This window comes from Phalangium opilio, unplaced genomic scaffold (genome assembly GCF_054372755.1).
Source record: "Phalangium opilio isolate 3A_F unplaced genomic scaffold, DU_Popi_V2 ptg000042l_1, whole genome shotgun sequence".
Lineage (NCBI taxonomy): Eukaryota > Metazoa > Arthropoda > Arachnida > Opiliones > Phalangiidae > Phalangium > Phalangium opilio.
In genome coordinates this window covers 3,171,419-3,185,984 of record NW_028324166.1, presented here as the reverse complement: position 1 = coordinate 3,185,984, position 14,566 = coordinate 3,171,419, and the positions used below count along the sequence as shown (strand labels likewise).

At 35.9% G+C, this 14,566-nt stretch overlaps 1 protein-coding gene across 1 annotated transcript; it reads right to left on the bottom strand.

Annotated features, from left to right (window-relative positions):
- Positions 1-257: 257 nt before the first annotated feature.
- LOC149678367 (ATP-binding cassette sub-family C member 2-like) lies at positions 258-6,408 on the bottom strand. The gene is made up of 19 exons (XM_089835855.1): positions 6,296-6,408; positions 5,944-6,126; positions 5,709-5,883; positions 4,868-5,131; positions 4,464-4,667; positions 4,204-4,350; positions 4,046-4,136; positions 3,788-3,975; positions 3,531-3,707; positions 3,296-3,463; positions 3,013-3,218; positions 2,844-2,949; positions 2,244-2,768; positions 1,969-2,168; positions 1,802-1,815; positions 1,689-1,738; positions 1,055-1,629; positions 677-871; positions 258-605 (listed from the first exon to the last, which is right to left on the bottom strand). The coding sequence occupies exons 1-19, from the start codon at positions 6,406-6,408 to the stop codon at positions 494-496; spliced, it is 3,693 nt and encodes a 1,230-aa protein (XP_089691981.1). The 3' UTR covers positions 258-493.
- Positions 6,409-14,566: the final 8,158 nt, after the last annotated feature.

The window sequence follows — 14,566 nt, the reverse complement described above, 5'->3', positions numbered from 1 at the left end:
ATACTGTTTATTGTTGCGTTAGAATTTGATTTTAAAACCCAGGGAAATCATCAAGACAAACATTACGATTCTCGTTACTTAAAGTTGCAACTTAAACTTGTTTGGCTCTCGCTGAAAAAGGTTTCGTAAAATTGCAGCAATAAGTTCAACTCACTGTTCGTCGACTTCTTTTTATCTTAGTGAAAAAGATTTTATACAGATAGGTAATTATATAACCACAGGGCACCACGAAATATGTATCAAAGTCATCACACATGTTCTCAAGTTTGAAAGATCTTTATTAGCGTTTATATTATAACTTTCACCATGAAGAACTGTCGCTAATTTGAAAAAAGACGATAAAACATCTCGTCTTCATTTTAATATTAAAACTACGTTCTTTGATAGAAATTGCTAAAAAATTCTAATTAAGATCTGGCTGTCGAACTGGTACTTAATTATATAGAACAGAAAAACTGATTCGAATCAGGGACGGACCAGAAGAAAATCCACTTTACATAATATTAGCGTCTTTAGCCAAATCATAAAATAATGATTGATTGTTGTCTAGAAGAGTTTTAGGAGGAGCAAATTCAACCAATCGTCCTTTATCTAAAACCATCACCCTAAATTAAAACAATCACAATCAATGTAAACAATTGCACTGCAAATAAATACTATTATATGTCGAAAGTACTTGTCGTAGTCCATGATAGTGTTTATCCTATGGGCAATGGTTATCACGGTAGATGAGGCAAATTCCTTCCTGATTGTCGCTTGTATGAGGTCGTCCGTGTCCAGATCAACAGAGGCCGTCGCTTCGTCCAAGATCAAGATTTTAGTATTCCTCAATAAGGCTCTAGCCAAGCAAAGCAATTGACGTTGACCTACACTATAAGAAGTACACTTAAAGTGAGCAATTTTTAATACCGTTGCGTGACCCTTAAAGGATTATGATACCATGAAATAAAGCATAATTGAAATCTGTCCTGTTGGACATATCTAGCTAATCTTTGCATCACACATGATGATGATTAAATTAAAATGACAATGTGACTGCATTGACTTATAATACCTCAAGTTTTGTCCAGAGTCATCGACGGGGTGTTGAAGTCCTTTTTGCAAAGATTTGACGAAAGGCTTTAAATGGGAGAGTTCAAGGACTGCCCATAGTTCTTTATCATCGTGTTTATGGAATGGATCGAGGTTGAGCCTCAATGTGCCAGAGAAAAGGACCGGGTCTTGCGGAATGATGGTCAACCGTGATCGTAGATCACCCAAACCGATTCGACTGATGTCCACTCCGTCTATAAGAATGTCCCCGCTATCAGCTTCGATTAGACGAAAGAGAGCTAGTGTAAGCGATGACTTCCCGGCCCCTGTTCGACCAACGACCCCAATTTTTTCTCCACCATCTACATCAAAAGTGATGTCCGTCAAAACGAGATCTAAGTCTTCGCGGTATTTAGTGCTGTAGTGGTTAAATGTAATTCGCCCGTGTTGGGGCCATGCTGAAGGTAAATCAACTTCCGGTTTATGCTTAGCCTCTTCCGGTTTCAATTTGCAGTATTCGTTGACGCGTTCGGCTGACACCATGCTGGTTTCCAGACTTGTAATTGACGAAATAAAAAATCTGCCGTTTTGAATAAACTGCAAGGATATGTCGTGGATACCAATTCACTTTATTATTTATTTACACCTATATTTACCATGTTGATGTTCGTCATGGCGAAACCAACTATTCCAGGACTAATATTCCCTTTCCGTAGAATACACAACACAGACGTACAAAACAAAAGAAACACTCCAGAAAGGTTTTAACGGATGTACAACCATCTGCACGTAGAAAGAAATAAACTTTAGCATCTTTTTGGCGAAAGCTAAAGATGTAATCGTAGTCAACACTGATGGCATTACTGGCTTTACCCTTTGGTTTAATATAACAGAGACGTAGCATATAAAAACCTATAAGATTCATGTATGTCTCACCTTTGAGTGATATCTGTTAAGTAATTAGCAGCATTGCTATTGTCAACTAGCTTTCGAAACTGAGAAGCGAATCTTTCCTCGGCACCACAAGCCTTTATAATGCTAGTTCCAGCTAAAACTCCAGATAAATGGGCGAACATAAACGAGTCTTTAGTGAGTTTAATTCTCTTCAGTTGACGATTTGTTGCCATTAACAAACGCTACAATACAAAATACCAAATCATTTAGCTGTTCCTAATTATAACCAGAAAGAAGAATGTTGATTTAAGCAATACCTGCATGATGGTAAACAGAATTGCAACTGCAAATGTGGGTATCCCCATTAAAGGAACCTTAATAACTGTTCCCACGAGGAAACAGATGGAGGACATGACGTTGAAAAGAAACTGCCTAAATGTGTTAGGCAATAGCATGTCCAAAACATTGAAATCTTTCGAGAATCGGTTCAGAATCCTTCCAACGGGAGTTGTGTCGAAAAATGACATTGGCGAACGCAAAACGGATGTCATCATTTTGATGTGAAACGCCTTCGAAGCATTGACGCCTCCAAAGAAGATGCAGAAGAGCGATAATGTCCCTATCAAAGCATATACTATTCCAATAACAATGTATCCCACGAGTCGATATTGATTTTCAGCTTTGTCAATTTGACTCTCATTTTCTGAGTTCTTGCTCCACAATGAAAGCCAATAGGATAAGTACACATTCAAAGCCTGAGAAACAATGCAGGAAAGAAGGGAGAAAATGGCTAATACGATCCCGGCCTTTTTCATATAACTTCGGTACACTGGAAGCGCCGTCTATGGGAAAAATTATAATTACGAAATACGGAGTTGGAACCGTTGCAAATATCAGGGAACACTTTCAAAACTTACAGCTCCTTCCTCCACGTTCTCTGTAGTCATGAGTTTACCACTTAGCCCTCGTGCTTCTTTATATTTCACAAACTTGTTTCTGTTGAGGTCATTTTCACGCAATTCTCTAAAAATGTACCTCAAACTCCATGAAGTTTATTGGAAAATGAAAAGAACTACTGTATCTTACATGGCCCCTGCGGCCTCCTTGCTTTCACCATTATTTTGTATTGGATTATCAACCTTCATATGTTCAGCGAAATAATTTCTGACCATTCCCTCTCTGCTCAATATTTCATCGTAAGTGCCTTTCTCGACAATTTCTCCGTTGCTCATGAAAAATATTTGATCGACATATTGAAGAAATGTCAAGTTGTGCGTCACTAAAATTCTTGTCTACATGTATTGAGCAAGTTTCGTTATTTCTTTGGAATTTCGGTAAGACTCTGCACTTAGAGAGGGTACACTCTTACTTTGTCCTTGAGTAATCCATTTGGTCCGATGACTTTGTTGAAGAGATGCTTGGCAACGTGACTATCGACAGCGCCCAATGGGTCGTCCAGTAGGTAAATATCCTCTTCGCGATAAACAGCTCTAGCAAGACTTACTCTTTGCTTTTGGCCACCACTGAGATTGATACCCTATTAAATTAACCCAAATGCAATATAACTGTCTATTACGTGATCATTCATATTAAATGAGACGAACCCTTTCACCAATTTCAGTCTCGTCATAAGCTGGTAGCATTCGTAAGTCAAACTCTAGAGCGCATGATTCAATGGCTTCCCAATAGCGAATTTCGTCCATTTCGTCAAGAAACAATATATTATCCCTTACAGAGGCGTTTTGGATCCAAGCTTGCTGCGTCAAATAACCGATTGTACCCTACATGTCGAAAAGCGCGAGATAACGTTATTTAGGGGACAACAACGAATGGCAAACAAAACAAATCTTCATTGTGTTACCGAAACAAACACATCTCCACAGCACTTTTCCGTTTCACAAACGAGTGAAGACAATAAAGAAGATTTTCCAGCACCAACGGGGCCAATGATTGCCACCAAAGAACCTCTAGATATTTGAAGGTTTATGTTTCTCAGAACTAACTGGTCATCTCGGCCCCATCCAAATGATCCGTTGCTGATTTCAACAGCTTTAAAATTGAAATACACACTTAGGCCTATGCCTTACGTTGACATTTTCTTCCCCCAGAAAAAGCCTACCAAATTGGTTTTCCTTTGATTCTGAAATTATATAATTCTCCATTTCGTCACTGTTCAAAATGGAGTTGATTCTGGATAAAGATACTTTCCACTGTAAGAAGCAATATTTAGTGGTTTTTGGAGAACAGAGTTAGTTTGCTTTAGAATAATTCACTTACAGAAAAGAATGATCTCATTATAATAGGGATTCTATTTACATTAGTGCTAATCATTCCCATTGCCTGAATTATTACGAAGGCCTTGGTTGTAGTAAGAACATTGTTTTCATCAATGACAGTGTAAATACAAATTGGTGCAACTGTAACCTGTAATATTATACCTCTTTTAACCAAAATAATTACTAAAGCGAGGGATTTTAATTCAAATTAACGAGTAAAAAACTTTTAACTAATGGAAGTTCTTAATTATGTAATTTTACCAGAAGGGGTGTTAAAATCCATATGGTGAATGAAGCAGCATGTAAATTTGATCGAATCCTTATGAGTCTGACTTCCTCTTCTCGAATTTCATTCATAACTTTTTGAAATGACGCTTCCCAACCATAAAATTTTAAAACGCGGACGTAGGTTACTATTTCGTTGGTCAATTTAATTCTTCTGTCCGATAAACGCTTGATACGTATCTAAAACATTATTTAAAGAAATGGAATGAATCTGCTAAAGTGAACCCATTAGAAAAGAGGTCTCGCTTCGGTAAAATTGCCAGGAGTTGAATAATAACCAACATAATGCGCTACATAGCTTTTTTCGTGGTCAAGTTGAAAACAACTTTAGGCCTGGCATCATATTAACGAAGACGTATGCGTTAAATTGGTGTACTCACAAGAAGGTCTGTCATTTTTCGAATTATGCAATAGCCGCAAAGTGTAGCACCCGACATCAAAATGAAGCTGGAAATGGCCGTTACAATTCCCAGATCTTTGAACAAGAAGAAAAATGCAAAGACCAATTGCAAAGGAGTTGAGATTAAAGTATTAATGGCTAAACGAATTTCTATTGATCCAAGATATTCCGTATCGACGTTCATGGTGTTAAAGATCTTTCCCAAGGTTATTTTGTTACGTTCGATTTGAGATAACCGAAGCGTCTGCGCAGAATAAAATAAAGATTAATTTGTTAACTCGATTAATGTTTAATTGATCGAAAGCAGTACGAAATGATCGAATTCTACTACAAACTGAAGTTAACTACTTCTGTCCCAAGAAATATTTGATTAACTAGAGGACATTCGATACTTAATTCTGACGTTTAGTGGTGCAAGGATGATGCGGAGGATGTGAATTCTGATAGAAATAGGTGCTATCTGGGAAACACCTCAGGTCCAGTGGGACGCTAAAAATTGGGGAGAAATACTCGGGAAAATGGCGGGCGGACGAATCAGGTAGACCGCCCGCCATTTTTCCGAATATTCCTCCCCCATTTCTTGTGTCCCACCGGACCTGAACAGTTCCACAGTTAGCGTGCCTAACTCTCTCAAATTTTGCAACCTCCCCCATTATCCTTTAGTGGTCTGATTTAGAAAAATAAAACTTTACGACATCTGCGTTGTCAGATGGGTGGTGGTTAGGGGGATGCCTAGAGCCGGTAATGGCGCCCGATCAATAAACTTTCAATTAAAATATATTTTTCGATCATTCTTTACATAAATAATAGAGTTAACATACCTTTTTATACAATGCATATATGGTAGCCGTTTTCAGACGAATTCCCGCTTTTATTAAATTAAACGTACTGACTTCTGACAGAAAACACGGAATGAGACCCGCGATTGTCATTAAACAAGCGTAAAGAAAACCCCTCCACAATGGTTCATCGTTCGAAGCAAATTCTATTATCCAACTATAAAGTTGTTAATAATAAAAATTTAAGAAGTAAATTAATAACGGTATATTAATATACCTTAATATTACAGGACTAGTGAATGAAATTACGTCTGACAACATCTGAGTGGCAACCACAACTATAGCAGTCCTGAATACCATTTTCGTTAATGCCATTCCAACAGATTTTGTATTAGTAGTTGCCGTTTCTTTTAGTTTTGATTGACCCAATGAGTCTTCAGATTCGCTGCTAGTTTTCAAACTAAAATTCCCAAGTTATTAAGAAACATTTATCGGATGAGTTTTTGGGGAAGCCGTAAAAAAGAACAGTATCGTTCTATATCTATCTCCAGAGAATCCTGAGTGGTGGGTTTGAAAATTCGCCCATGCGCAGAGAGAAAAAAATACGAATTTCCCTCTCACTCACAAACTTGTCTGGCGGAGGGTTACAATTCCTATTTCTCCTCTCGTCAACTGGCGCCCAAGCCAAATGACTTGTTGAACGTAATGGATGGGAATTCATAACAAGTCTGTATTTATCCATGTTGCGACGGCCTGCTTCTTTATTTTTGCAAGAAGTGTTACATACCTCCGGAAGGGCTTTTGATAGGACCAATATCGCTCAAATTGACGGCTTATTTCCAGAGTTCTATTATCTGATGTCAGTGGATATATATCGGCAGCTTTCATTGTCTTTTTCCAACCATTCCAAATAAAACTATAAATTATAAAAAAACAGCATACATAAACGGTTAGAGAAGGGTGACCATGTTTTGAGTGTGTGTTGTGGGAATGTTTTAATTTTTACCGTGTCATCCAGGAATACAGTACACGAGAAAGAACAGAGGCAGTTTCCTCTGGTATCTATAAAATTTTAAGATTTATACAATTGTAATCTTTCTTCAACAAACTGAAAAAGAAGTTTACATCGTGATGAGATTCCCTGCCATGGCCGGCGAAGCTTAATAAGAACATTAAGAGAACCAACGTATAGTGAACAGTTCGTAAAATTAATTTCATCAAGAAGCCATCTTCCTATATTGAAAAGAAAAAACAACCAGAATAATAATAATAACATTAAATATAAATCGGAAAATTCAAGGAAATATCATTTTACCTTTGCATCAATGTGCATGAGATTCGATCTGAAACTGACAGTTTCAGCTACTACTGATAAAAACCAGAATAAAAACTGTAGGAGAGACAGCTGTTTTCTCCCGTGAAAGTGAAGAACCATCGCCAGTATCTATAATGGAAAAACTATAGAAATAAGAATATAATACACAGCTTACTATAAGTCTTAAATTATTTAACAAGTTTTAAATAGGCTCCTCCTATCGCCGAGTAAGAGGACACCTAGGGTAAGCCTGCTAGTTATTCATGTTGGCAGAAGTTCATAAGATATGTTCCATAAGTTTGTCACTGGTTACAAACTGGAGCTTGTTATGAAGTGGTAGATTCTGGTAAAGCGACGCCTGGTGAGGCGCTGTCAAAGGCTTAGAACCGACTAAATAGGAGGAAGATGGAAGTCCTGCAAAAATCGAGTGTAGTCTGCAATTCTCGCTTGTCGTTCTTGAACTAGCTCTCATTAAGTCTCTATCATTACGAAGTATAGATAGTGTCATGCTTATGTAACACATCTTATAAACTTATGATGCTAGTGAATAAATTCATGCACCAATTAAATTTTTAAACTCACATAAGTTACAAACAATATTCCTTTCGCCTGAAGCTCGTCGAACCTCGGGGAATGGTCGAATACTTCGTTCGTAAAATTGATAGCACTAATGAATGCTAAACCAATTAAAATCACCTTGATGTGATACAAGAAAAGAAGTTATATTTCAATATATCAGCCTTTGTTTTTTAAATTTTTTTGTAATTCTTTTCTTACAAGTTTGGCCACTTGGATGTTTAACCACGCTTGATTATTCTGTTTACGAGTTAAAATATACTTCAATTCAAGTAGGAAATTCAACCATAAAAGCGAGCAGGGAACCCATATTAAAACAGTGTTTTGAAAACATCGTGTAAAATCCGGATTGTTTGTATACCATGTTAAGTTAGAATCCTGCAATTATAACAAGAGCAAATTAATGAAATGAAAAGTTTTATTTATTGTGCATGAAGAAAGTTGCAAAGGACTCGCGAGAACATAGACATATTGTTCATCACTATGTTTAAATGAAAAGTCCAGGCAGCATAACATTTGATTATACCTTAAAGTAACGGCCTTTTTCTAAATATAAAAGGAAATTATTAAGAAAATAAATGGTCTCTTATTACAAAATATTTAGCATTTAATTAGTCTTAAAAACGAGTACCACTGCGTCTGCTAAACTGAACATATCTTACTCTTACCTCCTTCAACCTGTAAGAATTCAACCAATTCCTTAGAGGTAATAGGTTCGATTTAGCAGACGCCACTAAAGCAATGGCGGGTGGTGCTGTAGTCCTCGTTTTTAAAGCTAATTAGATGCAAATTAGTTTCTAATAAGGCATCATTTATTTTTCATTTTATATATTTTTCCTTTTATATTTAGAAACAAGCCATTCTTTTAAGGTATAATCTTAGGTTGCCTAAACATTTAATTTAAAACTGGGAAAACTTTTAAATAATTTAGATAAAGCTTATTTATTTTACGGAAATGGGGCTTATCAAAAAGAGTGAAAAAACAGGAAACTTAAATCGACGAACTTTGTTTAATAAAAATTTAAATACTTCATGTGGGAATTATTGCAATATAAAAAGAAATAAAAAGAACATTACCCAAAAAGAAGACTGACAAAAAACGTCGAACGATCCTTTAGCCATCGTTTTCACGTTAGAAATCCAACCTTTTCAGAAAACTACACACTAACCAAAACTGTACACGCTCTCTTTGTCAAGGTTTTGAATGCGAGTAAGGTAACACCTGTAGTACTCTACCTTAACGCTGTGGAATAAAAACCATATTATTACAGCTATATGTTTCATCCCTTCTCTATTTAGCTCAAATGGAAAGCATATACTAAAATCAGTGCTCCGATTTAGGCCTACATCTATCTGGAATTTAATATGAAATTCGATCGAATTGTCTTGTCTTATCATTTAATTTTTTTATTATCTTTATTTATATATTTATTCTTTCAAGCCGACTTTTAAGTCTTTTTTATTACATAATTGATAATAAAGCTTAATCTTCAGTAAAATTATGTCACAGCGTGAAAAAGATAATCTGCTTCTTCACTTTCACTTTATCAATATTTTTCGTGGTTTTGTTTTCAATTGAAGTCAATTTTTATCACCTAGATTGCATTTTAAATGAAGTAGGAATTAAGTTGATAAGAAGTATGTACTGAATTTAGTCTCAAGTAGAGTATCTATAGACCGAATAGCGTCAGTTGGCCAAAACTGAAGCCAATGTACATTTTTATGTTTTACATATGTTTTCGCTTATTGGCAATAGCTGGCGCTGTCTTGAACATCGTTGTTTGTCCGTATGGTTCATTTTCTTCAGGTTCGGAGCCGAGTTGGAGACGGTAGTAGCGCAACCTATAAGCAATATGCGGAAACATTGGTCGTTTCTCTGTCTATAGATATTCTAGGCTCAAGTACAGAGAAGAGTATGGGTTAGTTTAATACCGGTTTTAAGTTTCCATAATATAATTCAAGTAAAATATTATAGTTCTGATTTGCAGGCAGTGTAGCTCGTGTTTTACATTATATTGAGCCTTTAATGTAACTTTTACTCTCTTAACATACTATTGATGGTTGCTTTAGAATTTGGTTGTAAAACCAAATGAAATCTTCAAGACAAACATTATCATACTATACATTTACTAAACATAAATGACGTGGTAATTGTAGGGTTAGACTTTGCAGTAAAACTTAAGTATAACGTTTACGTATATAGTTATTAGCATTCACTGTACAAAAATCAAAGTGGAGATTTAGTTTATTTAATATTTGCAGTGTTGGGATTTCCTAAACGATTGCAAGTTGAAATCATGGTTAATTCCAATAAAAAACCTGGCAATTAAGTTTTATCATCTTGCTAGTACTCTCCCTTGCCTTTCGGAAATGAAGGAATAAATAGGTTTGTTCTTTTGACATATTGTGAGAGTCATATTTACAATTTCACTTTAAATTTATATAGAAAATCACGGTGGGATTCGTTGCATCCTTGAGGGATCAGTTGACTTATGCATATGTGCATCAAAATTAAACGTTAATTTCAAATCCTCTGGTATCATTCATTGTATACCACAGTTTTAGCCGTTATCAATAAGAAGAACAGTGTACGTAACAAGGACTCCACAGATCTTAAGAAAACAATATAGTTTTCCATTTAGAATTGCATCGAAATAAAATACATTTTATCAAAAGATAACTCACAGTTGGTAGTAGAGATTTTTTAACTTCGAAGAAGCCCTTAGCCACGAATCGAAAAGATAGAACGCCATTTAATGAAAGGAACATCATGACCTTTTAAAAAAGATACCCAACAATTTTAGACCGTATTAAGCATTCTCGACATTGAACCCAAAGACTATTTAGTGTTTTGTGTCGTAATAGACAGGAAACTCTCTGGTTTCCACTCCCTTAATTAGCTTAAGTTAAATTAAATGAGATAAACATACTTCTTCGAGACTTCCTTTCGATTCCGATTGGCAACGTTGAAATTGGGATATAATTTTGAAAGTATCCGAGGCCTGGAAATGCGACACCAATTAGTCTAAAAATTAATTGTTAAAATGGGAAAAAAATCTCACCAAATTTGGACATATATCCGAGTACAGACATAAGCAAGTAATCCGACACAAACTTATGAACAGTTTCATTAAAAGGAGTACAAGTACAAAGTTGCTACCCACTGAATGAGCTAGGGTAAATTTCGACAACATGATGACGGTGCTCATAATAGTTATAATGTTGAAGACGAAATTGAATGTTAATATCGATGAAATCAAGTCGTTGATGGAAACAAATAGCTTGTTGATTCGTATAAACAACATTCTTTTATGGCTTAATTGCTTCTGAATCTCGTGGCTCTCGATATGGGAAATTTGTGCGTCTCTTAAATACAGCTCGAGGGATGAATTGTACGTTTTTAAACAACGTCCTACACTCAAGTTGTAATACATGAAGATAATTTCCAATGCAGATGAAGAAATAATACGATGGATAGCCACGCATCTCGATGTTATGATACTACCTACGATGTGTGAACAGTCAAATAATTAGGCATAACATGAGTGTTAGGAATGACCTTCATTCGTTGGCACTCATTATTATTGAGAGTATTAAAACGTTTTGATTTTACCGATAATCGTCCAAGTTCCTTCCGACGCGAATTTGTGATACTCAAAATAGAAAAACGCTCCGAAATCGAAAGCAATCCACAAAAACAAAATGACGTGAATTCCTACTCCATGAATGAAAAACTTCTTCGTTTTGGTCACTGATAAAATCGTCCATAACCGAACAATCTCATTGGATATTTCTTTAACCGTCGCTCTTTTCATTAAAAAAGTACTCCACAACAATATTTCAAACAGTACATTCACCAATACAAATGAGTATACTGAGATAAACACCATGTCATTTGAAACCGTTTTCACATTAGGATCGTTTTGAATTACGGTTTCATTTTGCTTCAACATCTCAACGCCTTGTTTCTGCATGTGAGAATTTAAACATATGCATACGATCCAGCTGATGAGCGGTAACCAATACCACGGAGAAAACGAGCAGAGACGCTTTTTGTGGTTCATAATTATGCCAATTATCCGTAAATGAAATGTGAAGAAATTTAGACCAACTGGTTCATCCATTTCGCATAGAACTTGCACTTTGCCTTTACGTGTCATCTAACTTCTCGTTTCGAAGTCGGTGCTGTTCAAGATATAATCAATACTCTTATAATTCACGCTCATTTGTCAACCCTTCAAATAAACATGGTTCGCGTTTATTTTTTGCTAAAAGCATTTTGTAGGAAAAAATAAGTGCACACGAAAAAAAATGATTGGTCTTGCGGCACGATATTTTTGGATTTATAAACGTTGAGAAAAAAACTGTTATTGTATTCTGTTTCTATTTTTCTAGTTTCCATTGCAACATAGTATACACGGGGTATATAATTAACCATAAGTTTATAAGATATGATCCATAAGTATGACACCTATATATATATATATATATATATACTTCGTAGTACTAGAGCTTTCCTAAGAGCTAGTTCGAGAATTGACTATACTCGGTAAAAATTGCAGTCCATTTCCCTATTTAGTCTGTGCTAAGCCTTTGACAGCGCCTGACAAGGCGTCGCTTCACGAGAATCTGTGACCTGCGTCACTTCATGACAAGCACTCAGTAACCAGGGACAAACTTATGGGACATATCTTATGAACTTATGCTATAGGGGAAGGCTCTTTGGAAATGGTTTGGTTAAGTTCTTCACAAGGTTGGGACGGAGGCTAACCCACAGCCATTAAGCCTGTTAAGAAAGTAGGTAACATTTTAACTTTAATTATCCTATGTATCGTTATGTTAAATTTCAAAGTTTAAAAAATGGTTTGTAACGGAACAACTTCATGCAGATATTGCATTCGGGGGGGGGGGTGAAAGTGAATTTAAAGTCTAGTGCCTACGGTGACGAGAAATTTTGAATTTGCAGTTCGGTAAAACACCCGGGGTATGTCGGATGTCTTAGCAAGTACGCAATAATGCAGTATTGAACACAATAACGAGGAGAAACGTTTTGGTAGAACACAGTACTCCTACTCTTCCCAATTTAGATCCTACTATACAGTCTGTTTCAGAAAAATCTGTCAGAAATTAAGGAGAATGTAACTTTTTCTTTAGGCGATTTCGAGTCGAAAATGTTCTATGAAATTTTGTCGTCCGGGCCACCGTATTCAAGTTAAGATTGGAGTGTTTATCGTATGGCCCACTTAAATTTAATCAGTTTCTTAGTGAAATTCAAGGGGCTATCCTTAAAACACTCCAAACATAAATTGAAAACATTGGTCCTTGTAACAAAATGTTATAGAAGTTACATTTTCGACTCGAAATCGCCCAAAAAACAAGTCTCTTAACTTCTAACCGACCTTTCATAAACACCCTGTAAAAATAATAATATCGATTAAGGAATAAACGTCTACATACCTGAAATTGATTCTATAACAGTTCGGTTTCATTTCCCGAGTACATTAAAAACGATCCATCATCTTAGGCGTTCTTGCCGTCATTGTAGAAAACCACGAACATTAAAAAAAAGAAACTAGTCCTAGTGGTCCTCAACCAACAAACTAAACTGAAAACGTACAAGCGTTTAATATATTTTCCAAGGTTTGGTTGAGTTTTATGGCAGCTTGAAACGTTCGACTAAAATCCCAAGTGTAAAGTCGCTGTTATACATGCAGAAAAACAATTTGAGGCCATTATACGCAACAGTCCAAAAAGCTGCAAACTCTTTCTAAGGTAATTTTCTCAGGGACGGGTTCATTACTAATTCATAATATTTTCGTGCTCCCAAAAGAGCTGGTTTATTGATCCAAAGAGACATAACCCTTACAAGTGTTAGTATAGTACGTGACAATAATAAGTTAAGTTAGAAAACTTTGAAAAGGCGTTCCAAAAATGTTTTTCTTCCCATAAGGGTTCACCGGAAATATAATTATATTATATTCTGTGTGTTTTCTACTTGGTCTTTTTATTACAGGAACCATTTGAGTTGATTGCGTGAGCCAAGTTATAGGGTAAATACTTTCAAAAATAATTATATTTTGGACACTCGATTGAAGAGTACATAAATATTTAAGTAATATTGATTTTGTTCTCAACTTGTGCATTATTCTTAAGATAAATATTGAAGGTCCATTTAGACTAAACGAAAATCTTACGTTCATGTCGGTGAAGTCGCTTAATTAGACTGTACACACGTGCCAATGACTAAATAAAGATTCAAGGGTTAAGAAAAATACCGCCAAGAGCGTGACAAGAATCCTAATCATGAACGCTGTGTCTCTAAAGGGACCGGAAAACGTACTGTCCAAAAAACTGTACAAAGCGAGTCCTCCCAAGCGTAGCTTCGGAGGAAGGAATGGGGCTGTGAACTTCATGTCTTAATTTCCTAAAACTTGTCATATAGCGTCTGCAAGCATAGCACACTCGATCATGCGTCAGTAAGGCATGATCGAGTGAGCTTTGACTAAAGAAAAGGCCCTAACGAGGTGGCGCCATCTTGATGCACTGCCAGACCATATTGAAACATTTTCAAACTAAACCCGTGCACGAATCTTATACGTAGTCGTTGACTTCATCAACGTGAATGTTAGATTTTAGTCTAATCTGAATAAGCCTTTGCATAACTAGCGTCACAATCTCCAAAGTTTTATTAGATATGGTGAAAGAACAGTGAAAAAGAACCATCCCATCTTCGAGTCAAGCTTCTAACTCATATAATGTTGTAGACAATTGACGGTCGCCATGTTTTTAAGGAAATGTTATCAATCGGAGTTTATTACAACAGTATAAGTAATAATAACTCCACAAATCTTGAAAATATTAATTAAAATGTAGTTAATTAAATCAGTCAATGTAATGGGTTAACTCACAGATGGTAATAAAGCTTTCCTCAAATCAAAGAAACCACTTGCAGAAAATCGAAAGGACAACACACCATTTAGCGTAAGAAACATCATAACCTAATTTAACA